Source organism: Pelobates fuscus, chromosome 6 (assembly GCF_036172605.1).
Source record: "Pelobates fuscus isolate aPelFus1 chromosome 6, aPelFus1.pri, whole genome shotgun sequence".
Taxonomy (NCBI): domain Eukaryota; kingdom Metazoa; phylum Chordata; class Amphibia; order Anura; family Pelobatidae; genus Pelobates; species Pelobates fuscus.
In genome coordinates, this window is record NC_086322.1 from 29,610,644 (window position 1) to 29,637,769 (window position 27,126).

General features: G+C 41.7%; 1 protein-coding gene across 1 annotated transcript in view; it reads right to left on the reverse strand.

Annotated features, from left to right (window-relative positions):
- The window catches only part of SFXN5 (sideroflexin 5), a 236,662-nt gene that overhangs the window by 30,751 nt on the left and 178,785 nt on the right, over nucleotides 1-27,126 (reverse strand). The window contains exon 13 of the mRNA XM_063457586.1: nucleotides 14,205-14,322. Within this exon, the coding sequence (XP_063313656.1) occupies nucleotides 14,205-14,322 (118 nt within the window). The remainder of the gene's footprint in view (nucleotides 1-14,204; nucleotides 14,323-27,126) is intronic.

Sequence of the window (27,126 nt, forward strand, 5' to 3'; positions counted from 1 at the left end):
GGGAGGGGAGGGGAGGGGGAGGAAAGTACACTATGGGAGGGGAGGGGAGGGGGAGGAAAGCACACTATGGGAGGGGAGGGGGAGGAAAGTACACTATGGGAGGGGAGGGGAGGGGAGGGGGAGGAAAGTACACTATGGGAGGGGAGGGGGAGGAAAGTACACTATGGGAGGGGAGGGGAGGGGGAGGAAAGTACACTATGGGAGGGGAGGGGAGGGGGAGGAAAGTACACTATGGGAGGGGAGGGGAGGGGGAGGAAAGTACACTATGGGAGGGGAGGGGGAGGAAAGTACACTATGGGAGGGGAGGGGAGGGGGAGGAAAGTACACTATGGGAGGGGAGGGGAGGGGGAGGAAAGTACACTATGGGAGGGGGAGGAAAGTACACTATGGGAAGGGAGGGGGGGGGAAGTACACTATGGGAGGGGAGGGGGGGGAAGTACACTATGGGAGGGGAGGGGGGGAAGTACACTATGGGAGGGGAGGGGGAGGAAAGTACACTATGGGAGGGGAGGGGGAGGAAAGTACACTATGGGAGGGGAGGGGGGAAGTACACTAGGGGAGGGGGGGAAGTACACTAGGGGAGGGGGGGAAAGTACACTATGGGAGGGGAGGGGGGGGGGAATACACTATGGGAGGGGAGGGGGGGAAATACACTATGGGAGGGGAGGGGGGGAAAATACACTATGGGAGGGGAGGGGGGGAAAATACACTATGGGAGGGGAGGGGGGGAAAATACACTATGGGAGGGGAGGGGGGGAAAATACACTATGGGAGGGGAGGGGGGGAAAATACACTATGGGAGGGGAGGGGGGGAAAATACACTATGGGAGGGGAGGGGGGGAAATACACTATGGGAGGGGAGGGGGGGAAAATACACTATGGGAGGGGAGGGGGGGAAAATACACTATGGGAGGGGAGGGGGGGAAAATACACTATGGGAGGGGAGGGGGGGAAAATACACTATGGGAGGGGAGGGGGGGGGAAATACACTATGGGAGGGGAGGGGGGGAGAATACTATGGGAGGGGAGGGGGGGAAATACACTATGGGAGAGGAGGGGGGGATACTATGGGAGGGGAGGGGGGAGAATACTATGGGAGGGGAGGGGGAGAATACTATGGGAGGGGAGGGGGAGAATACTATGGGAGGGGAAAGGGGGAGATTACTATGGGAGGGGAGGGGGGAGAATACTATGGGAGGGGAGGGGGGAGAATACTATGGGAGGGGATGGGGGGAGAATACTATGGGAGGGGAGGGGGGGAGAATACTATAGGAGGGGAGGGGGAGATTACTATGGGATGGAAGGGGGGGGAGAATACTATGGGAGGGGAGGGGGGAGAATACTATGGGGGGAATACTATGGGAGGGGGAATACTATGGGAGGGGGGAGAATACTATGGAAAGGGGGGGGAGAATACTATGGGATGAGGGGGGAATACTATGGGATGAGGGGGGGGAATACTATGGGAGGGGGGGAAATTTCCTGGACTTTCTTTCTAAAAATGAGGTGCGTGTTATACGCCGATAAATACGGTATTTATCGTAAATTAAACTAGTTTTAAAAAAAAAAAACCTGGCTCCTAACTTTTTTTAGCTGGCTCCTAGATTCCAAAAAAATTGTCAAGCCCTGCTGTAGTGGTTATGATGTTTGGAGTGTTTCATTAATTCATTAAGTAGAATTAGATTGACACGCCGTTCACCTCTAGGGAATTGGAAGAACTTAGTGCTGAGACCTGTAATAGCTATAACTCCAGCCTATTAAGAGACGGTTTAACACTATGTATTTTTAGGAAAACCTCTGAAGTTGCTGACAGCCTGATCTGAATGTTTTTCTTAGGGATAGAGAGAACAAAGTTAATTGGCTAATTACCTGTTAATTAGAAAAATCAGAAAACTTTGTCCCATCAACAAGCCTCGGGGATTGCACACTTTAATTTTAGGACAGACATTAAAAATGTTGTGTTTTAAACTGCCTTCCTGTCTGTTCGGAAAAATTACACTTTGAAATACTTGACATTCTTTTGACATACTATTAAGACCTCTAACCTCTTGAACAAAATCATGTATCTACTAAAGTGTTTTCATTGACCTCAACTTTGAAATGATTGCGTTAAACTTGCAAAACTTTATTCACTATACCAAGAAATGGCTAAGGCATTGGAAAAGGTCCACAACAGCCGATCAGGAAAATTAGTGAAATTGGGGATTTTTTTGATATTACCTAAAATTCCCTTGTCGGTTTTCTAAAATTTCTACTATGGATAAACCACATGATCTGCAATCAATATTGACTAATTTCTTTGCATTTTTCTTTTCCAGATTTTGACCCAGGTTTGGTGTCAGACCTAAGGATTTGGACCCATTGCACAAGCACGTGACCATTAGGAGTCAACTAGAGGAAGCAGCCTTTAAAATATATCAGCGGGAATCTGGTTATTGGAGTTGGTGCCAGCAAGCTGGAAATATAAAAAATAATTACTTTGTAGGAGTCAATAGGTCAAGGACTGCAATACTCTACCATCATACAAAGTTACCAGTTATGAAAAGGTAGCTAACATAAAGAGCACCACTTTTTCTGAGCTTCTTGAAGGGAGAGTGCTGGCTGTATTGCAGTTTTGGTCACTTTGTGGTATTGGTCACCTGTCTGAGTGTGAAATGCTCTAACAGTAAGGCTTATGTTGGCAAGGAAGGAGGCAGATCTAGGTTTCACCGTTCAGGAGATGATCTTGCAATGTCCATGAAAAGGGTGGGTAATTTACAATCTTCTTGTCATGGGCAATTAATGTACATTCACTATGTGTACAGCAACAGACATTTAAATCAATGTTCTTCCACATCACATCACTGCCTGAAACTCTGATTGTACAACATGGGACAACATGGCCAATGATAATATGTATCAGGCAAAATGTAACTCTTATGGAAAGTGACTAAAATTCAAAATCCCTGCAGTGATGATGATGATAGGTCAAAAGCATGCCTCCACCCCTCCCTTGCGCACCTAATGCGCATGACTGGCAAGCGCACTAGGCCCTCCCCATAGAAAAGCACTGAATCAATGCTTTCCTATGGGAATTTTACTGATGCTGGATGTCCTCATGCAGAACGTGAGGACGTCCTACGTCAGTTAGACGACCCAAAGTCTGGTGAGATCCTGGAAGCACCTCTAGTGGCTCTTTGGCGACCTCAAGTCTGGTAAGATCCCAGAAGTGTCACTAAAAGCAGTCTTAATGATGCAATGTAAACATTGCAGTTTCTTTAAAACCGCCGAAGTGCTGAATTTGGGAAGTGCTGAACCGAACCGAGTTGCCAAATTTCAGAAATTCCAAAGTGCTTTGGATTTCTGAAAAGTGGCAAAACAGGAGAGGGGGGGGGGGGGGGGGGGGGAATTAAGGGAATTATGACCAGAATCTTACTCTAACCCTACTCCTAATAGGGTAGGGTTAGGGTTAGGGAATTGCCAAAGTCCCGAATTTCAGAAGTGCCGAACCGAAGTGCCGAAGTCCTGAAGTCCCGAATTGCCCACTGAACCGATTTTTTTGCCCATGCACATCCCTACTATTTAAGCACAGAACACTATTATCCATAGTTTAATCCTTATTTCATTGTAAATGGGAATCCCTTTGAAGACTATTGATTGCACATTATAAAACTGGCATATAAATCCTTATGAAATATTATGCTGTCCTTTATGCAAATCTTTACTCACTATTTACTGTTTAGCATGAAATGCGTTGTCAGTTTCTGTAGCACTCTGCACTTCACTTCTAAACCTTTGGAAAGAAGGTTTCCTTAAGTCTCTGTGTCCAACAACCTGCTTACTTTTTCACTGTCCTATGTGCCGTGCAGTCGTGTAGTAGAGGTGGTCCTCACTTAACGACCTACCTGTTTTACGACGGTTCTCACTTACGATCAGCTCTCTAGCGTGGGGATTCAAGGGATTCTCCACGTTAGAGAGCTGGTCTATGTTCGGGGGAATTTTCCACAAATATAGATTAGCGGGATTCCCTGCTCTCATGCGTATGTCTACGTTTGGGTAAATTTCCCCGAACATAGACAAGCGCAGCAGAGCAGGAAATCCATCTTATCTATGTTCGGGGAATTTCCCGAACATATATCTGCACTGGTGCGCATGCGCTGTAGCGCATACTTACTTACTGACCAATTCGTTTTACGACTGGGTCGTAAGAGCAGAACCCACTCAGTAAGTAAGGAGTAGCTGTACTCATCACTATGTATATTGACATCAATAAAGATATCCTTAAAGAGGAATCTGAATAGCTAACCAAATGATCAGGCAATTTAATGCACTATAGCTTGGCATCAGTACTTCACACCGGCAATAACTGATGTTCGTGTGTAGCTTTGGATTCTCTCCATACATGTCAAGAATAAAACATGACAGCTTGAGAAGAGGAAGCATTGCATAAAGGACATCTACATTAATATATTACTTTGCTAACATGATAGAATGGTGAATTATTTTTGTTTGCATCCGCCATCAGACTGCAGAACAGATGGAAGCACTTAGATTACAAAATCAAGGACAAATTCTACGGAGGGATCAGGTATAGACACCTGCAGCTGCTATATTCTTCAACTCTCATCATGCTCAACTAGCTTTTAACTTGTTATTGGGAACATACACAAATATAGAAAAAGTAGAGTACTTCCAATAAAAGTTAAAAAAAAAAACACCCAAAGCAAATCTATATAAACAGAAAATATTCAAAATACTTAAATGTCATGAGCTTCTTAGTTTATCTTCAAATATATATATAACCATATAAAACCTCAAACACCTCTGTGCAATATAGTGAATTATAATTAGCCATAAAATGCATGTAATACACCATAAACGTAGTAGTGCTGTATTTCTGGGGCAAGAACACCAGTCATCAGCCCTTCCAGGCATGAGAACCGCAGATTAACTTTTAACAGGTGACTGGATCTTTGCTTATCTCCAAATGGTATGATTTTGGATTTACAATATTCTCTGCCTGAAGAGAGGACAATTGATTGATACACTAGAGGTCTGTGTTTCATCAGTGAGCAGTCGAATGCTATGTAGAGACTTATAGATATCCTGACATGCTCAGCTACTAAATTCCTGTTCTAATGCAGATATACCAAGCAAGAACTATGTTTGGGTATAGGTAACCTGAGGCATCAGTACTTATGTGGATTTATCCTGACATACCTATGCTCAGGTACGTACATCCAGACAAAAATATACATCCTGACACTCTTTTACTCTAATGGCTACATTGACACACCTGTGCTCAGGTAGGTTTATCATGGCACACCTGTCATTTTCAAAATATATTTACTCTCACTTATGTTTAGGTAAATACACCTTGACACACCTATAACTACTGGCACATCAATATATATTCTGACACACCTATGCTCAAGTGTAAACATTCTGGCACACCTGTCCTTTAATAAATATATTCTGACACATCTATGCTTAAGTGCGTGCATTCTAACACACCCATACTCAAGTAGATACACACTTATATCATGACACAACTATGCTCAAGTACAGACATCCCACATACCTTTACACGAGTGAATACACCACGGCACACTTGTTCCTCAATAAATATATCTTGACACACCTATACCTATGTAGATACAATCTACACCCCACTTTCAACAAATATATCCTGATACAACTATGTTTACCTCAGTACTGCCTTCAAACACTAGGGTACGAAATGATTAGATTTCAACACCAGTCCATTGGGCTCAGGGTCTCTTGAGACCTAAAAGCATTTTGCACATTTTATCCCCCCCCCCCCCTCAAGGGTTATCATGGAGAAGTATGATGAAAGTGTTTGTGATTTCTGGTTACGTTTTCTGTAGAAGCCGGAAATGACTTCCTTCATAGTGTCATTCAGGTGCGGAGGTGGATCTAGTTACATGTTTACAGGTCGGTGGCTACTCTGCAGGCTGAGGTATGTAAACTATCGGAGTGGCCTCTTGTGCAGGTGTGAGGGTGACACCGCTATATACACATTCCTGTCACTTTGCCTTTTAAATACTGATCACCTCTTGATTGCTTTAGAATTCAAAGGGAAAAGGCTGACATCAGAGGCTATACAGTGCCATCTTAACCCTTGAGGGGTCTTGAAAGCAGCACTTAAAAGGCACTTGATAAGACAGAAGCATTTTTCCGGTACTTGACAACTGTGAGTTTGTTAAAGGGAATAAGTTGCCCGGGGCTTTAAAAATCTGTAGCTGGATAATTGCCCTGTTCTCTGGTGCATCATTTGTTTAGAAATAATTATTTAAAAAGTTAGTAAAATACCATTATATTTTAATTGAGATATGCTGCATATACAAAACTACAATAAAAACGGCAAAGGTGTGTTTAGGTCAATATTGTACAAAGCCTGGTATAAAATAAAAGATAAATGTAGATTTGTATGCATAGAAGCAATAACCCCAGGTAAGAGAACTTATGATTGACACGTGTTTCAAGCTAGTCTAGTAAACATTTAGCCTCCATATTTTTTGACCAAGTGGAGAGGCTGTAGAGTTAGAGTTACAATATTAACAGGTCGGTCATCCCTGAATGCAACAAAAACGGTGTTTAACAGACATTTAGTACCAAATAAGGTTGCACTTGCTTAGGTCTGTTTAGATGATCACATCAATTGCAGAAAGAAGGTGGGTAGCTAGAGACTTGCAGAAACAGATGTCTAAGTTGACATTCTTTAAGTGCAGATAAAGAGTGGCTTATTTGAAAATGTATAGTGGTAAAAGCTTGAATATAATACAATGTGTTCCAAGAAACATTGTTAAAGAACTAATGACAGTCACATGTCTAAAGTGACAAATCTTTTTATGGATGTATACCTCCATAATGATATATATATATATATATATATATCATAAAAAGATTTGCCATTTTGGACATGTGACGGTCATTGGTAAGGCTTTTTAACCGTGTGCCTTGGTATGTAGCCAGGGATAGCATACACTGTGAGGCACGACCAAGATGTTGAGATTGTGAATAGAACATCCGCACAGAATATGGGCTGGACCCAGCTAAGTCCAGATTGGAGATCCCACAAAGGGTAGTTGAGAATGACAGGGCTAAGATCGTGTTGGACTTCCAGACCCAGACAGACAAGCAAACACTGGCCAAGCTATTAGTTGCTATTTGTGATACCTAGAATGAGTTCTACCCACACACCTAGAGCTATACTGTCAGGTGCCATGGATGGAGGGGAGCTTATATGCAATTCAATGCACACTTGTTATGGTGGTAAATGTACACTTAATTCTATGGGACCAAAAACACATCTGCAAAAAAAATATTCTCATAAAAAATCAGCAGCTTCATTCTCTTCACCAGTAATTTTCAGGACATAGGCCATGGATATCTGTTCGTTGAGTCCATCACATGGCAAAAAGTAAGGACTGTACAACGCCATGTCTGGGACCTCAGTATCGCAATGTAACGAGTGGCATTTCATTAAAGTATCAGCCTTTTGACTGTGGACACATTTCAACCTCACGAGATCTGCTAATTATTGACAGTTGGTGAAGAGGAGATTTCACTTTTTCCTCCTGTTAAACTGCATCTAATTAGTAATTGCTGGTTCACTGTCATCTCCCTGAAATAATCCCATTGCACATGGCTCATTAACCTTTTGTGGTTTTGGATTTGGTCTGCCAACACGATAAGGGTTTAAACATATTGGGAAAGGGAAAAAACACCATTGGTTTCTCTGCTATTGTTTTGGTCTGTAGTGGCAACGTAGAGGCATACATTAAAGACAGAGGAAAAAGAGAGGCGGCAAAGGTGGAGGCATATATTAGGGAGAGAAAAGATGAAAAAGCATAGACATGCTATAAGAACAGAGTGGACATAAGAGGTGGATGCATACATTATGGACATTACGGATGTATTACGGACAGAGAGGGAAAGATAAGTGGGAAAGAGTACACTTACATTATGGACAGAGATGGAAGGAGAAGTGGAAAAGAAGAAATTTACATTATGGAATGAGATGGAAAGATAAGTTAAATGTGGAGGCACATATTATGGACAGCGAGACAAATAGTGGGAAAGAGGAAACTTACATTATGGACAGATATGGAAGAAGTGTGAAGGGATGGAATACATTTAAATAACCATTATACTGTCATGAATACAAACATTTATTCCTGACACTATAGCTGTAAAAACAAAGTTTAGGTCCCTTGCTCCCCTGTTAGAAAAGTAAAAGTCTTTAAAAACGTACCTTTATTCCAGTGCCGGGCTCCTGGTCTGCCTCCTTGGCTGAGATCATCAAAATTGATGATCTTGGACAATCCAATGCTTTCCAATAGTAAAAGTATGTGCGCCAATCAGCACCTCCTAATAGTGATGCATTGAATCACTGCATCTCTATGGGGAGTGTTCAGCGTCGCCATGCACAGCGTAGAGAAGTTGAACATCAGTGCTGCACAGTGACTTTGACAAGGGCCAAATAGTGATGGCAAGACAACTGGGCCAGAGCATCTTGAAAATGACAAGTCTTGTTGGGTGTTCCAGGTAGTACCAACGTGGAAGTAGTGCAAGTAAGGAAAACCTGTGAACCGGCATCAAGGTCATGGGTGCCCAAGGCTCACTGATGCACATGGGGAGTGAAGGCATGCCCATCTGGTCTGATCACACATAAGTCATCTCACTCTAAGGTCACAGACAAGACTGCTACTGGGAGACTTTACTGGCAACATATACAGGGACATCACCCATATTCATTGAAGTTTGGCAGACTGGTCATACTCTGATACTGCAGTCCACAGGAAAATATCCAAGTGGGCCAGTCCCAGCTTGGAAACTACTGAGGAAATAGGCCACCAGCCAATGAACAGACACAGTGCTGGACAAGCAAAGGCCCTGCACAATTCCCACCTGCTGCTGTCCTGCAGAACTGTGTAAACAGACATTTAACACACCTCCCAATTAAAGAATGGTTTGAGGCTGCAGCCCACAACCTCATTGCCAGCCCTCCAAGACTTGTAACCTAGAAGGAGCAACTGCCCCTCTGCCTCTATTGCTCGCTCTTCCATGTGCATTTGGCAGAGGGTACTATAATAGGAATTTTAAAAAGGCAGAGAGTAATATAATCAGGACAGATACAAGCTGAATTGTAATAGAACCAGGATATACATTAAGGCAGCTGGTAATAGAACCAAGAGATACATAAGGCAAGGGGTAAAAGAAGCAGGAGATACATAAGGCAGGGAGTGATATAATCAGAAGATACATAAGGCAGAGAGTAATATAATCAAGAAATACATTGGGCATAAGGTAACAACACTTGTTTTGTTCTTGGAACTCTATTAATTTCTAGTTAGTGCAGCAATCTCATTAATTCTTAAATGTTGTTATTAATCATTTCACTAATCATAAAATCAGTGATGGCCGTATGACCTCAGACTGCAGTAATAGAGCCAACACAGACTGAATGTAATGAGGGAATAATACATTTATAAGGCACATATCAAAAAAAATAAACCATTAATTGCATCTGGGCATTTGGCATTACAATATTATTGGAGGGAGCTCAGGGCTCGTGGCCACTAAATTCTTGGCTTGCGCTACGAGAGAATGTGAATACACATGATGTTTTTGGGTGGTTGTCATCAATGATGAAAGGAAAAGACATCTTAGTCAGATAAGAGAACAATCTGCATTAATGTCATGTAAAAATGGGCACAAGCGGCCAACAAAGGTGGCATCACTCCCCGTAACTCACAGCCCCCGGAACTCTTTGCAGTAATATTCAGCGGAGGCAGAGATCAGCGAGTTATGTCTTGCTGACATCCGGAGGATTAGGAGGTCATGCAAGTTAGTCCCATTAAACTAAAGAAGTTCTGTGGTTTTTCATATATATATATTTTATTCAGAAAAGTTAAAGTAGCTGTTATTTCTGCTTATTTTTTTATACATGTATTATAAACTTTGAGTGATTTCACACTAATGTCACAAGGGGTTTTATACACAATCACTGGCAGATTAATGTACTATCTATTTCATATGATTTTCATCTCCTTCCAAAAGATAAAACTCTCAAACTGACAATATTCTAACTTTTAGATATATGTGGACCTCTGCCAAAAAAAGGAAAACTTCTGAAATGAGTTCCTATTAAGTTCACTATTAAATTATCTTGGGCAAACATTTTGACAACATACGCAAGTGATAAAGTAACCCCCAAAATGGGCCTTGATTTAATGTTTATGGATAAGCTTTTCAAATGACTTCATATATTTGGATAAACCTTTAAAATGCTTTAATATTTAAATAAAAAAAAAGTATATATTTTAATACTTCAATATATTTGATATATATATATTTATATTCTAATATTTCATTTGCAAAGCTTATCCAAACATATTAAATTGAGGCCGTAGTCAGAGGGAAATCAGCTCCTGGAAGAAAGATGTATTTTCGGGTATATCTGAACAAGTATTTAATATGGTGGTTCGGTATGGAAATGAGGGAGCATCTACATCCATAGGCGGGGATTGTACCACACAGGCACTACCATCTGGAGCTAATCTATAGCTCTTGAAAATTGTAAGTGTGTTTTTATACTCCTTTCACCAACTGTCAGAAGATACTACACTATATTGTTTTCTCTTGGTTCTTTTCTCTCCACATATCCACTGACCATCTCCTGGATTCGAGACTGCAAGGCGCTGCTCCCTTATTTCCATACCGAACTATACTTTTTACCAGAAGGAAGAGACTCTGGTTTGGATTGTTTTAGCTGCCTACTAATACTATCATTAGAAATCTTTTATTTGTTCTATTTAATATGGTGGTATCTACGAAATGCTGCATTGTTATAATCCTACATGCCAGGGCCAGGCAATATAGCACAATTTAATTGGGATACTTGTGTAAAAATACGTTAGGACATTTCAGCTACTATTTACAGTACTAGAGTAATAACAGATACCCCTGACCAAGAAACAAGTGAAATTTACCTGCACCAGTCATTTAAAATATATTAAAATTAGAATAAACTAAGTTCACATAAACTGTGCAAAGTTGCCCTTGTTTTATCTATTTTTTCAGACAAACAATTCTGTGTACTGTGTACAGGCTGTGTACGATAAAAAGGGCTACGCAATGGAAAGGTATTTGATCGCTCCAGAGCAGAATACTGGTAAAGACGTACTTTATGTCAGAAACCAATGCCCTGTGTATAATTCCGCCAACCGTAATCTTCATAATTCATCATAAAACATTCACAGTAAGCAGGCCGAATTGTGGTTACAGCCAAAAAGAGCAGAGCCCTCATCGGTGGGATGCAGCCAATCCTAGATAGTGGTTTTAACACTATAGGGTCAGGAATAGATGTTTGTGTTCCTGACCCTATAGTGCTCCTTTAAATTGCCTAGATTCCCAGAGTATGATATCTTGTACCGTAACGTAATCTAAAAAAAAACATCACTAGGTTAGGACTGGCAAAACGTTGTCTACGTTTACATTATGTGAATGATTATAATTTGTACTTCGAGGCGTATTCTTTTACTGATTAAACGTGATGTCCATTCTTTGAAATTTGTTTACTTGATTTTGAAGGCAGTATCAAATACAACACACATCCATCCACCATATTTCATAATAGTACTGATCACAATGCCGTGCTGTACACAGAAGAATACAGTTGAGAGCATGTCATTCAATTAGTCCATACTATGTTTTTATGATTGTCTTTAACAACTCAACAATATGGGGTTAGCACAAAAACAAATATTAGAATTGAAGGACTGATTTATTCATAAAGAATTTTGTTAGCGACTGCTAAAACAAGCTTCACAATGAGCATTACAGCTATCCATCGGTCAAGACATGGCTAGTAATCCCAAAACTTGCATAGTACGTAGAGCTACTTTTGCTATTGGCAGTGTTACTTGCAGCCATATGGCTCCTTCTGTCACATTTCAACATTCATATCATGGAAAAATGCATAAAATATGCCACAGAATACGATGCACTATGAAATATGTTTATTTAATAAAAACGTGGCTTGACTTATGTCGGCAAGACCACTCTACAACTCTGTGATCACAATCATGGAACTGGGATAAAAATAAGAACTGCCATAAGTAGGGGACCTGCTGATACCTCACCTGCTAAGCACTTTTGGGAAGTTGCATCATCTCCCTAGTGTGTAATTTGAAGCCATTGACTATATCCCACCCAGCATATGTCCTGAATCATATGGATCTGGTAACTGCTGAGGCCAGTGTGCTACATGGAACTCACGTTCATGTTCACATTATCAGGCTGAAAAGATGCGTGCTTTGTGACATGGCTCTTCATTGTGACACTTCTGATAGAATCCAGGAGGCCGGTGTTCTCCCAAACACTTTCAGTGATCACTGCGTACTGTACTGGTGTGGGATGGTGTGGTCCCCCCTGGTGGCCTCCTCAACGAAGGAATTGAAGTCATAATCGACTCCGGTGGCTGGGAAATACCTCCCAAGATGGCTGCTACGCCTGTACCTACTTACAAGCCTCCTTTCTTTGTGGACTGATTCCTCCAAACGTTCGACCTCCTGTGTACGTAGTTTTGGGCGAACTTGCACAAGCATATGCCCCTTGTATCCTCAAAGGTCAAGCCAAGGCCTCACGGATCGCGACCACGAAACAGCATCGCAAGGCACCGCTTATCACCCCTGGGCATTGTGAAGACAGTGGTGCAGACAGAAGCAGCAGCCACCGCATAAAAGCCCTAGTTTACATTTCAATCTATACTTAACTGGACGGCGAGTATTTCCCTCCAGCATGACTCCCAAGGGGCAGAGGACATTGAGGCCTACAGCAGAAGGATTGAAGGTCACTGCACTGGGGACTTGAAATCGGAAGCCCTCAGGGAACATCTTCAAGAAGTGTGTAGCGGCTTGGGCCTGGTGGGGTTTCCAATTAGTCGGATGGTCTACAGCACTATGGGGGGTCGTATCCCTCCCTCTGAAGGTGTTGGCTGAGGTGGATGCGGATATAGCACAGGTTATTTCACTTTTTGATTTCCATAGTTTAACCCCTTAAGGACACATGACATGTGTGACATGTCATGATTCCCTTTTATTCCAGAAGTTTGGTCCTTAAGGGGTTAAATTTATATTTACAGATAGCTTGCTCTGTTTTTTATGTATAACCTATGCTGTTGCTAAACTTCTCATATCCAGTGGCACCTAATATTCGTTATTTCTAATATGTCTACCTATAATTCATTTATTTTGCCTGTTTACAATCTCCACCAGGGCAAAGGTTAAGCCAGGGCTTGAGAAATATGCTTGGAATCTAGGAGCCAGCAAAAAAAGGTTAGGAGCCAGGTTTTTCAATGTAATTTTTTTTTTTTTAAAGGGACACTATAGTCACCAGAACCACCACAGCTTAATGTAGTTGTTTTGGGGTCTATAGCCTGTCCTTGCACTTCAATGTAAACACTGCTTTTTCAGAGAAAGAAAAGACATTACGTGTTCTGAGAGAAAATATGCTACACACCATTTCATTACCGCCAGTCTGAGGCAGTGACATATGTTCAAGGATTCATATTGTGTACGGCACTAAATCCTACTATCTACAGGAGAAAATTAGATTTGTCAGAGTAGGCAACACGCTTCCACTCTTTTACCGTCTAGTTTTAATGAGACCGAGCCCATTGTAGCGTAGGTTTCAAAATGGTGCTGTAGCCTATCCACTCGAAGGTTTAACGTACTATGCCTTCAGACATGCAAATATACATTGTGTGGATATTTCTATTACTGTGACCTTTCGGTCAGCTTTTCACTAACAGTACTGCCACATACTGGATCATTTTTGTATATCCATACCATTCTCTGTAAAGTTTAGACATTGCTGTGAGTTAACATCCAAGGATATCAGCAGTTTCCGAGACATTCAAACTACCATTGTTTGTTCCCGAATTCTGATGGTTGGTTTGACCAACAACTGAACCTCTTGTCTGCATGTCTTTAAGTACTGAGTTGCTGCAACATTTTTAGCTGATTAGATATTTGCAAATAGGTGTGCTTAAAATAAAGTGACCACAGAGTATATACACCTATACATAAATACACATATATATTAGCAAACACCTATATTTTCTTACAGGATCATTTACATACACTTAGCTGTCTCTTTTGCAGTCCAGTAGAGATATGAAGAAGGATATAACCTACCTCAGACATTTGTGGGAAGAGACTGATGGCTAAAGGAAGAGCTAGCCCAAAGGCAGCAAGGCACACAAGGCTTTGCACTGGGAGGACCAATCTTGGGTATGATCGCAGCACGGATGTCCTGCAATAAAGAAACAGAAACAGAGACTTCATGCCATGTGCCCATACATCATATGTATAATAAGACAGAGCTATTGTAAAATTATAGAACACATAAATTTAGAAGTACAACAACCTGCATGACTTCTGCATTAAAAAAAAAAACACAAACAAATATACAGGTTAGAATTCAGTGCAAGTACAGAAAGATACATTGGTCAATAATGCACTTGCAAAATAAATGGAGAAGACATTACAGCAATTCATGAAAGTTTACTGGTTTCATTTATTGACAACCAAACTGTGGAAAAGTAAATATGATTCTCTAATACTCTATTTACAATACCTTGAACCCTAGATGACAATATTAGAGAACCCTAGATGACAATATCAGGTCATATACAGTAAAGCCACATATGGCGAGATCTGGGTCTAGAAAGTAGGACCTATTGACTGGCAGCCTTGTTCACTGATGTAGAACAATGATTGACTAACTCTTTCTGTGACACAGAGCCATGGACCAGCCCAACTAGGTTCTAGACCAGACACCTGGAACTTCAGTAGAGGAAATGTGGATTAAATTAGATTATGCTAGGAGGCCAATTCTATTATCAATGAAATAGCAGTCTACAGCTTGTAGTTGGGAGACATCTCTGCCCACAGACTTGGTTTCTGAATCAATTATTTCTTCTTTCCCAAATAGAGTATGATTGGTCTTATCACACATATTCCAAGGTTATGAAGAAGAAATGTAAACAGATGTTTAATGTGCTCATTAGGGTATTTATCTTTTATACCCATTTGCCAGACTACGCAGCAAACAGTGAGAAATGCACAATGTAGACACAGCATGTTTCCAGATCGTAAACAATAACAAGAAACATCAAATTTAACTCTCTACAATAGAAAAGGTATGCTTCCTCGTCGTATAAGAGGTATGAGAATTAGCATATTTTCCCATCATATAGCAGGTACAATAATGGGTATATTTCTATGTCGCAGAAAAATTAGGAGACGTAGCATGTTTCCACATCATAAGACATGGAAATTATTTATACATCATATAACAACAAGAAGGGGGAGGATGATTTGCTATCATAAAACAATGACACAAAATGCAAGTTTGTTTCTTTATCATAGAATATGCTAAATAAGCAGCGTGTTTCTCCATCGTGTCCCAGGAAGCTGCATGTTTCTCTATCATATAAACAGGTGCAGAGATGGCATAACATGTAGGAAAAGAAGTTCGTCTCTGTATAACAGGTAAGGAAAGCAGCATATTCCCCATCATATAACCGTTAAGGGAAGCATGTTTCCCGTCATATAACAGGTAAGTGAAGGAGCATGTTCCCCGTCATATAACACGTAAGGAAAACAGCATGTTCCCCGTCATATGAAATATTGTAAAGCGCTACGGAATCTGTTGGCGCTATATAAATGGCAATAATAATAATAATAATATAACCGTTAAGGGAAGCAGCATGTTTCCCGTCATGTAACAGGTAAGGGAAGCAGCATTTTCCCCCGTCATATAACAAGTAAAGGAAGCAGCATCTTTCCCATCAGATAACTGGTAAGAGAAGCAGAATATTCCCCGTCACATAACAGGTAAGGAAATCAGCATGTTCTCCGTCATATAACAAGTAAAGGAAGCAGCATGTTTCCCATCAGATAACTGGTAAGGGAATCAGCATGTTCCCCGTCACATAACAGGTAAGGGAATCAGCATGTTCTCCGTCATATAACAGGTAAGGGAAGCAGCATGCTTTCCGTCATACAACACGTAAGGGAAGCAGCATGTTCCCCATCATATACCATGTAAGGAAAGCAGAATGTTCCCCGTCATATAACAGATAAGGGAAGCAGCATGTTCTCCGTCACATAACAGGTAAGGAAATCAGCATGTTCTCCGTCATATAACAAGTAAAGGAAGCAGCATGTTTCCCATCAGATAACTGGTAAGGGAATCAGCATGTTCTCCATCATATAACAGGTAAGGGAATCAGCATGTTCTCCATCATATAACAGGTAAGGGAATCAGCATGTTCTCCGTCACATAACAGGTAAGGGAAGCAGCATGTTCACCGTCATATAACAAGTAAAGGAAGCAGCATGTTTCCCATCAGATAACTGGTAAGGGAATCAGCATGTTCCCCGTCACATAACTGGTAAGGGAAGCAGCATGTTCTCCGTCATATAACAGGTAAGGGAAGCAGCATGCTTTCCGTCATACAACACGTAAGGGAAGCAGCATGTTCCCCATCATATACCATGTAAGGAAAGCAGAATGTTCCCTGTCATATAACAGATAAGGGAAGCAGCATGTTCCCCATCATATACCATGTAAGGAAAGCAGAATGTTCCCCGTCATATAACAGGTAAGGGAAGCAGCATGTTCCCCATCATATAACAGGTAAGGGAAGCAGCATGTTCCCCATCATATAGCACATAAGGGAAGCAGAATGTTCCCTGTCACATAACAGGTAAGGAAAGCAGTATAGGCCACTAATCATCATAGTTGATGAGGATGCTTGAGCATACCACTAAACACCACAAGGTTGGTCAACCCAACAAGTAAAAATTGCTTATACTAGAGGGGTTACATCCTAATGTTACATGTACCAGTAGAGGAATCAAGTTATCACCCATCTTTATTGAATACCATTTTAACAGATTATAATTGCGGGATGCAGTGACAAACAGGTGGTTATTAGTTCCCAATGCATTCTATATATGGCTCGCTGCGAGAGATAAATAGTAGGTATTCTATAAAGCAAGCTCCATACCTCCCCAAACCTCATGCAACTGCCCTTAAATAATTAACAAAACAAAATGAAAAATAAAAAAATAAAAGTCTACTTAATTCAACACATGGTATTTACACATAGTGTTTTCATATCCATTAATAAATGCAGTAGCTTTCTTTGGTGAAGGGTCTACGTGTAACTAAAACTCTAAATTACTCAAATTACATCAGGCAAATACAGGGAGTGCAGAATTATTAGGCAAATTAGTATTTTGACCACATCATCCTCTTTATGCATGTTGTCTTACTCCAAGCTGTATAGGCTCGAAAGCCTACTACCAATTAAGCATATTAGGTGATGTGAATCTCTGTAATGAGAAGGGGTGTGGTCTAATGACATCAACACCCTATATCAGGTGTGCATAATTATTAGGCAACTTCCTTTCCTTTGGCAAAATGGGTCAAAAGAAGGACTTGACAGGCTCAGAAAAGTAAAAAATAGTGAGATATCTTGCAGAGGGATGCAGCACTCTTAAAATTGCAAAGCTTCTGAAGCGTGATCATCGAACAATCAAGCGTTTCATTCAAAATAGTCAACAGGGTCGCAAGAAGCGTGTGGAGAAACCAAGGCGCAAAATAACTGAGAAAAGTCAAGCGTGCAGCTGCCAAGATGCCACTTGCCACCAGTTTGGCCATATTTCAGAGCTGCAACATCACTGGAGTGCCCAAAAGCACAAGGTGTGCAATACTCAGAGACATGGCCAAGGTAAGAAAGGCTGAAAGACGACCACCACTGAACAAGACACACAAGCTGAAACGTCAAGACTGGGCCAAGAAATATCTCAAGACTGATTTTTCTAAGGTTTTATGGACTGATGAAATGAGAGTGAGTCTTGATGGGCCAGATGGATGGATTGGTAAAGGGCAGAGAGCTCCAGTCCGACTCAGATGCCAGCAAGGTGGAGGTGGAGTACTGGTTTGGGCTGGTATCATCAAAGATGAGCTTGTGGGGCCTTTTCGGGTTGAGGATGGAGTCAAGCTCAACTCCCAGTCCTACTGGCAGTTTCTGGAAGACACCTTCTTCAAGCAGTGGTACAGGAAGAAGTCTGCATCCTTCAAGAAAACATGATTTTCATGCAGGACAATGCTCCATCACACGCATCCAAGTACTCCACAGCGTGGCTGGCAAGAAAGGGTATAAAAGAAGAAAATCTAATGACATGGCCTCCTTGTTCACCTGATCTGAACCCCATTGAGAACCTGTGGTCCATCATCAAATGTGAGATTTACAAGGAGGGAAAACAGTACACCTCTCTGAACAGTGTCTGGGAGGCTGTGGTTGCTGCTGCACGCAATGTTGATGGTGAACAGATCAAAACACTGACAGAACCCATGGATGGCAGGCTTTTGAGTGTCCTTGCAAAGAAAGGTGGCTATATTGGTCACTGATTTGTTTTTATTATGTTTTTGAATGTCAGAAATGTATATTTGTGAATGTTGAGATGTTATATTGGTTTCACTGGTAAAAATAAATAATTGAAATGGGTATATATTTGTTTTTTGTTAAGTTGCCTAATAATTATGCACAGTAATAGTCACCTGCACACACAGATATCCCCCTAAAATAGCTATAACTAAAAACAAACTAAAAACTACTTCCAAAAATATTCAGCTTTGATATTAATGAGTTTTTTGGGTTCATTGAGAACATGGTTGTTGTTCAATAATAAAATTAATCCTCAAAAATACAACTTGCCTAATAATTCTGCACTCCCTGTAATATCAATATGAGAGTTATGAATAAAGAGCAATTTTGGGGCAATGCGATGCTTCATTTTTAGAACATTTCCCCAGAATTCCTCCTGAATCACAACTTTAAATGTTTGTTACGTGAGGATATAAAGGTGGGTTTTCAAGCTTTGCTTAATGTTACTTTAACAAATGAGCAATCTATTAAAAGCAAAATGCAACAAAGTAATTACAAGATGACCCAAGCGTCTGTCTCTAGTTTTCATAATAATGGACCCTTAGATTTGAGAATCTTAAAATGTAAATGTAACATTAATCTCTGAACTCAGCTGGCGCTTTGGGAAAAAAAAGAAAAAAATGAAGTCATATTCTTAAGAACAGGGTTGTTGGCACCTTCCTTAGAACCAGATCTTGGCACATACCCATGCACATTCAGCAGCAGACATCTCAATGCCTTGGGCATCTTGTGAAGATAACTGAACTCAACAGATAATTTCTGTCTATCTTCTCTATCCATCAATAGCCCAATGGTTTCCCTAATTAACAGTTATTGCTCATTAGTTTGAAGGAAGAACTTTTGGATTGCAGAGTGTCTGCTTCGTATCAGCACAATCAAAACGTGAAATCTAGTCACATAATGACTTCAGTAGGCGCACATTTAAATTAAGGCCCTTAGGGGTGAGAGTTATTGAAAAAAAAAAGCAGAAAGGCTGAGCCAACCCTGGCTTTGTTTGAGAAAACTTCAGCGTAATCCAGGCCTGGATGTGTTGGAACACCTAAGCAGGAAATAGCAAATGCGCTCTGTGCGAGCGTGAAAGTGTGTCTGTGACATCGAGGTGATAGGTATAAGAGATTACACAGCTCCCACAATGCATGGGCCAGATTGCCAGCTTTAATGATGGCGTCAGGTTCGTTTTATTTCATCGCAGGTAGAAAACAAAAGTAGAGTAAGGCAGCTGACGCCCCAGCCTGTGCCAGCCACAGCTCTCGGGTGTTGTGTAGGACATTGCATATGTGGTGACAAAAAAATGTGACAGAAATATACAGTAAGTCCTACAAGACTAGATATGACAGTATCTACTGCTTGAAAAAGTAAAGAGGATCCACCTCCGTAAACCAATATAGCAGATATAGCTTACCATGGCAATGGCAGGATGAACACAAGAAAAAATTATAGCTCCCCAACAATCGCAGTATCTTTACTGGCACAATGCAAGATTTACACTAATTATTTGGCACAAAGCATAGCCCATTGTTTTACATTATAAAATTGCTCATGAAATTATTAAGATTTGTGAATTTGGTTCAACCTCTGGAACCCACTTTGTCACTAAAATTCAAGACACATTTAACATGCTTTCTGCCATCAGATGGCTTTCTGCAAGAACTTCTAAAACACATTACCAAGGTAATTAATTAACATTAATGAACCAATCAGGTTGATGCAGTCAGATGCACAATGGGTAGAAAAGGTTCTAAGCACAAGAGATAGACAACGTTTTTGGAACCATCTGAAACGGTTACACCTCTGCTGCCATTTTTGGTCCATTATATAGGCTACAACCACTGTTTCAGCAGTAACGAAGGAACATGAAGGCCTATGTTCAATAGGCAAGCACTACCAAAAAGCTAGATCCATAGATTGGTTTCTAAATGAATTGGTATGGAAAATCTTATATAGTAAATGCCAGAAAAAAGTACATTTTTAAACAGAGCACAAATTACTTTCTACCAGGTATCAGGGTCTGCCTCATCTATTGGTCTGTTAATGTGAAGACCTCCCAAACTCTGTTTGTTCAACCTCAATAAAATCCCAGTGAAAATATAATTAATCAGCAACTTAAAAGCTTGTGCAAAACATGGAATCTCTAACCCTCATTATAGATTCTAAATAGATTATATTTATTAAAACTGATCATTATAAGCCTGCACCTAATGAAGTGTATTCAATGGACACTGATCAAATCTGATCTCAGAATCAGACAACAAGTACCTGTTCATTAACAAGTCTGCAAACTGAAGATTATCTGCCCCTGAAATACGAGCTAAGATACAAGCTGCTTTAAGTATAGGTATCAGTACAAATCGTTCATATAAAAAGCAACAGAAAGCTGGCTTAAATAGAATAATTGCCATATGAATACGATTGCTAAGAGCGCGGGATATGAAGTGAAGATTTGCCAAGAGCGCAAAGCACAGAAACGAGACAAATGATAAGTGGAAGAAGATCTGGTGGACAGATTCAAATGATGAAATATTTTGTAGACACTGTATTTATAAGACAGAGAGCATACACACAAAGGTAGGTTCCTACAGTTTCTATTGACAAACATGGGGCAGTGTCGGGAAACTACATCTTTCAAACAAATGGTCAAACAATGTCAGTTTTATATTAGTTACCACTTTTATGCAACCATATTACACATTTTAAAAACTTATCTTTAAACTGATTTGGCTAACCATTTTATTTTATGGATAATGTAAGTCTTTGAATCCAATTAACTTCATATTATCAATTGATATCAATGAACATTTGGTTTATTATATGAAAAAATAATTGTCACATGGAAATAAAATCTCATGCACATATGGAGATACCTAAAATCAGTGGAACCAAGTTCCTACTATTATGATAATTATTACCATGATGAGTTTGTACATAGTTGCTACACGTAGTTGGTATATCGATGAGGTCTGTGTGGATAATTGTCAGGATCGGGACAGGGATCCAACACGCAGAGTACAAAGAGTGGAAAGGTACGTATACCGGGCCTTAGAATGGCCGGACTAACGTACCGAGAGTAATAGAGAATAGTCAGAGACAAGCCGAGGTCGAGGGAACGGGAAGACAGATAAGCGAGAGACAAGCCGGGTCAAGGGAGAACAGAGAAGCAGGGTAGTACAACAAGCCGAGTCAAAACCAAATAGAGTAAACTAGAATACCAGAGCACTGAGTGACTAGACAAGCTAGAACCACGACAGGGCAATGAGCTGACGAGAGAAGTAAGCTTAAATACCCTGGCTCTGGATGGTAATCACGCCTCTGACAAGTGCCGATTGGATATCGGACACTTGAGTGACAGGTCGCTCGTGATAGCGTCATGACGTCACGTATTGAGCGTCCCGCTAGAAAAGGACGTGGATTCCTCGCGGCCGGTGTTTAAGTGACTGGATGAACCGCGAGGAACGAAGGAAACAGCTCGCCTGGACGGGCAAACCACCAAATCTCTACCTCCCTTAGAGGTAGAGACCTCAGGTACCCTGACAGTACCCCCCCTCTCAGATACGCCCACCGGGCGGAAGGAACCGGGGCGAGATGGGAAGCGGAGGTGAAATGCTCTGCGAAGGCGAGACGCATGAACGTCCTCCTGAGGTACCCAACTCCTCTCCTCAGGACCATATCCCCTCCAGTTGACCAGATATTGCAATTTTCCCCTTGAAATTCTGGAATCAATGATGGAGCTGACCTCGTACTCCTCCCGACCCTCCACCTGAACAGGACGAGGGGAGGAAACCTTAGAGGAGAATTTGTTGCAAATAAGAGGTTTCAACAAGGAGACATGAAAAGAGTTAGGAATGCGTAAGGCAGGTGGCAGAGCAAGGCGATACGCCACCGGGTTGATACGAGTGAGAATCCTGTAAGGACCTATGTAGCGAGGAGCAAACTTCATAGATGGAACTTTTAGGCGAATATTCTTAGTACTCAACCATACCCTATCCCCAGGAACAAAAACAGGAGCCGCTCTTCTATGCTTGTCAGCGTGTTTCTTGAACAACGAAGAACTATGTAATAGAATTTGCCGAGTCTGATCCCATAATCTCTTCAGGTTGGCGACATGATCATCAACCGACGGTATCCCCTGAGAAGAGGAAACCGAAGGAAAAATCGAAGGATGAAAGCCATAGTTCATGAAGAAAGGGCTAGAGCGAGTTGAATCACAAACAAGGTTATTGTGTGCGAACTCCGCCCAAGGAATCAGACCGACCCAATCGTCCTGGTGTTCGGAAACAAAGCAACGTAGATACTGTTCGATCTTTTGATTAGTACGTTCAGCAGCTCCGTTAGACTGAGGGTGATAGGCAGAGGAGAAGTTCAATTTGATACCCATTTGAGAACAAAAGGATCTCCAGAAACGTGAGACAAATTGAGAACCTCTATCAGAAACAATCTCCGAAGGAATCCCATGTAGGCGAAAAACCTCTCTCGCAAAAATCTCCGCCAATTCAGGAGAAGTCGGAAGTTTAGGTAATGGTACGAAATGAGCCATCTTAGTAAATCTATCCACCACCGTGAGAATAACAGTTTGTCTCTTGGAAGCAGGTAAATCAACGATAAAGTCAATGGACAAACAGGACCAAGGTTTCTCAGGAACGTCCAAGGGGTGTAACAGGCCACATGGAGAAGCATGAGGTAGTTTAGTCTTGGCACAAGTCTCACAAGCTGCGACGAACTCCTCAATATCTTTTCGAAGCGAAGGCCACCAGAAATCCTTGGATATCAGAGAGTATGTCTTGCGAATACCAGGATGACCAGCTATCTTACTTTCGTGAAAACATTGTAAGAGCTCCAGTTGAAGTTCAGGAGGAACAAAGTTTCTTCCCTCAGGAGTGTTTCCGGGAGCTAGATGTTGTGATTTCAAGATCTGGTCAAGTAGCGGAGAATGAATTTTAAGACTGGTATTAGCAATAATATTGCATTTGGGTACAATGGAGGACACAAGTGGTTCAACTGAAGCAGAAGGCTCAAATTGGCGAGATAGCGCATCGGCTTTAGAATTCTTTGAGCCAGGTCTGTAAGTCAGAACGTAATTGAAATGGGTAAGAAACAATGACCAACGAGCCTGCCTGGAGGACAAACGCTTGGCCTCTCCGATATAAGACAAATTTTTGTGGTCTGTTAGAATGGTAACAGGATGTAAAGTACCTTCCAATAAATGTCTCCACTCTTTCAAAGCTTTGATAACCGCTAGTAATTCTCTGTCACCAATGTCATATCTGCTCTCAGTACCGGACAATTTCTTAGAGAAAAATCCACATGGATGTAATGGTTTATCAACACCCAACCTTTGAGATAGGACAGCCCCTAAACCAGTCTCTGATGCGTCTACCTCAAGCAGAAAAGGCAGGGAAGTGTCGGGGTGAACTAAAATTGGAGCGGAAGCGAAAAGCTCCTTGAGAGTTTTGAACGCAAGAAGAGCTTCAGTAGTCCAATTCTTAGTATCAGCCCCCTGTTTGGTCATATTAGTGATAGGTGCGATAATTGAAGAATAGCCCTTAATAAAGCGCCTATAATAATTGGAAAAACCAATAAATCTCTGTACGGCTTTAAGACCTATGGGTAAAGGCCACTCTAGAATGGACTGGAGTTTATCCGGATCCATCTTAAATCCTTCCCCAGAGATCACATAGCCGAGAAAGGTTACCTGGGTTTGGTCAAAGCTACATTTCTCCAACTTGCAGTACAAACCATGCTGAAGAAGCTTGTGCAAAACCCTCCTGACTTGCTTGTGATGAGTCTCAATCTCACTAGAATGTATAAGTATATCATCTAGGTATACAATGACGCACTCTTGCTGAAATTCCCTAAGAACCTCATTTATCAGATCTTGGAATACCGCTGGTGCATTGCATAACCCAAAAGGCATAACCGTATATTCATAGTGACCATAGCGAGTATTGAATGCCGTCATCCACTCATGTCCCTGCTGGATTCTCACCAAGTTATATGCCCCTCTGAGGTCTAACTTGGTGAAAATTGTAGAGCCCTTCAAACGATCGAAGAGTTCGGTGATCAAGGGAATCGGGTAGGCATTTTTAATGGTTATCTTATTCAAGCCTCGATAATCAATACAAGGTCTCAAAGAACCATCTTTCTTTTTAACAAAAAAAAATCCAGCCCCGGCAGGGGAGGAGGACCTCCTGATGAATCCCTTGTCTAAATTCTCGTGAATATACTCCTCTAGAACTGAGTTCTCTTTCGTAGATAATGGGTATACATGACCTCTGGGAGGCATGGTACCAGGGAGTAGGTTAATTTTGCAATCAAAGGACCTGTGTGGGGGTAAGGTATCGGCTTTCTTTTTGTCAAATACTGCCTTTAAATCTAGATACTGAGGCGGAATTTGTGTCTCTGTAGGATTGTCAGAGGTAGTCGATGTGTTAGTTAATCCGAGAGGTAAGACCTTCCGCAAGCATTTTTCTTGACAATTCTTTCCCCACGAAACTATCTCCCCTGACTCCCAATTAATAATAGGGTTGTGTCTCCTCAACCAGGAGTACCCCAGGACTATGGGAATAGACGGAGAAGAAATGAGCATTAAGGATATATCCTCTTTATGTAGGATGCCAACAGTTAAGTTAATCGGTATGGTCTCATGGAAAATAACAGGCTCAAGTAACGGTCTACCATCGATGGCCTCAACAGCCAGTGGTGTCTCTTTTAACTGGGATGGGATAGCATGCTTGGCAACAAAACCCTGATCTATAAAGCTCTCAGCAGCTCCAGAATCGATTAGTGCCATAGTCTTTACTACTCCCTTCTCCCACCTCAAAGAAACGGGTAACAGAAGCCTGAACTCTTTGTAGTTGTGAATAGAGGACAAAGTAGAAACACCCAAGGCCTGTCCTCTAGAGAAACTTAGGTGCGAGCGTTTCCCGAACGATTAGGACAATTTAGGCGTAAATGTCCTCTGACTCCACAATACATACATAAACCCTCCCTTCTTCTGTACTGTCTCTCTCTCTCTGTGAGATGAGTACTGCCTATCTGCATAGGTTCAGAAATACGTAAGTCCTCGAACTCAGAATTTTGAAAGGTAGGCGCTAGTTTAAAGGAGGGTCTACGGGTCCTATCTCGAGTGTTCTGCCTCTCTCTTATGCGTTCATCAATACGAGATATAAAAGAAATTAAATCCTCCAAATTCTCAGGGAGTTCTCTAGTAGCGACCTCGTCAAGAATTACATCTGATAACCCATTCAGAAACACATCTATATAAGCCTGTTCGTTCCACTTAACTTCTGCCGCCAAGGACCTGAACTCTAGTGCATAGTCCACAAGTGTTCGATTGTCCTGTCTAAGGCGCAACAGTAATCTAGCTGCATTGACCTTTCTACCAGGAGGGTCAAAAGTTCTTCTAAACGCAGCTACAAAGGCATTATAATTATAGACTAGTGGATTATCATTCTCCCATAAAGGATTGGCCCATCTCAGAGCTTTCTCAATGAGTAAAGTAATAACAAATCCAACCTTCGCTCTATCTGTAGGATAAGAGCGGGGTTGTAATTCGAAATGGATGCTAATCTGGTTCAGAAAACCACGGCACTTCTCCGGTGACCCGCCATAACGTACTGGTGGGGTAATACGGGAAGAAGCACCTACAGTGGCTACCTCTAGACCTGAGACTGCAGGAGAAATAGAAGGAGTACGTGTCTCCTCAGGTGGGTTACTAGCACGAGACAAAAGTGCCTGTAGTGCTAGAGCCATCTGATCCATCCTATGCTCCATGGCGTCAAACCTGGGATCAGAAGAACCAAGCTGACTGTTTGTACCTGCAGGATCCATTGGCCCTGTCGTAATGTCAGGATCGGGACAGGGATCCAACACGCAGAGTACAAAGAGTGGAAAGGTACGTATACCGGGCCTTAGAATGGCCGGACTAACGTACCGAGAGTAATAGAGAATAGTCAGAGACAAGCCGAGGTCGAGGGAACGGGAAGACAGATAAGCGAGAGACAAGCCGGGTCAAGGGAGAACAGAGAAGCAGGGTAGTACAACAAGCCGAGTCAAAACCAAATAGAGTAAACTAGAATACCAGAGCACTGAGTGACTAGACAAGCTAGAACCACGACAGGGCAATGAGCTGACGAGAGAAGTAAGCTTAAATACCCTGGCTCTGGATGGTAATCACGCCTCTGACAAGTGCCGATTGGATATCGGACACTTGAGTGACAGGTCGCTCGTGATAGCGTCATGACGTCACGTATTGAGCGTCCCGCTAGAAAAGGACGTGGATTCCTCGCGGCCGGTGTTTAAGTGACTGGATGAACCGCGAGGAACGAAGGAAACAGCTCGCCTGGACGGGCAAACCACCAAATCTCTACCTCCCTTAGAGGTAGAGACCTCAGGTACCCTGACAATAATATAACATTACAGTTGAGGCAGTTTAAATAGCTTTGATTTAGCTGCCATTTATAGCTTTTATAGGATTGAGAATTGATGGGATAAATATTCCCCTGCGATGAAGACTGACAGCAGAAACAATATTGGTTTGCAGCCTTTTGTTTGGGGCCATAAGTACTTCTTTCTTTAATTAACAATATTGTGACTTTTGC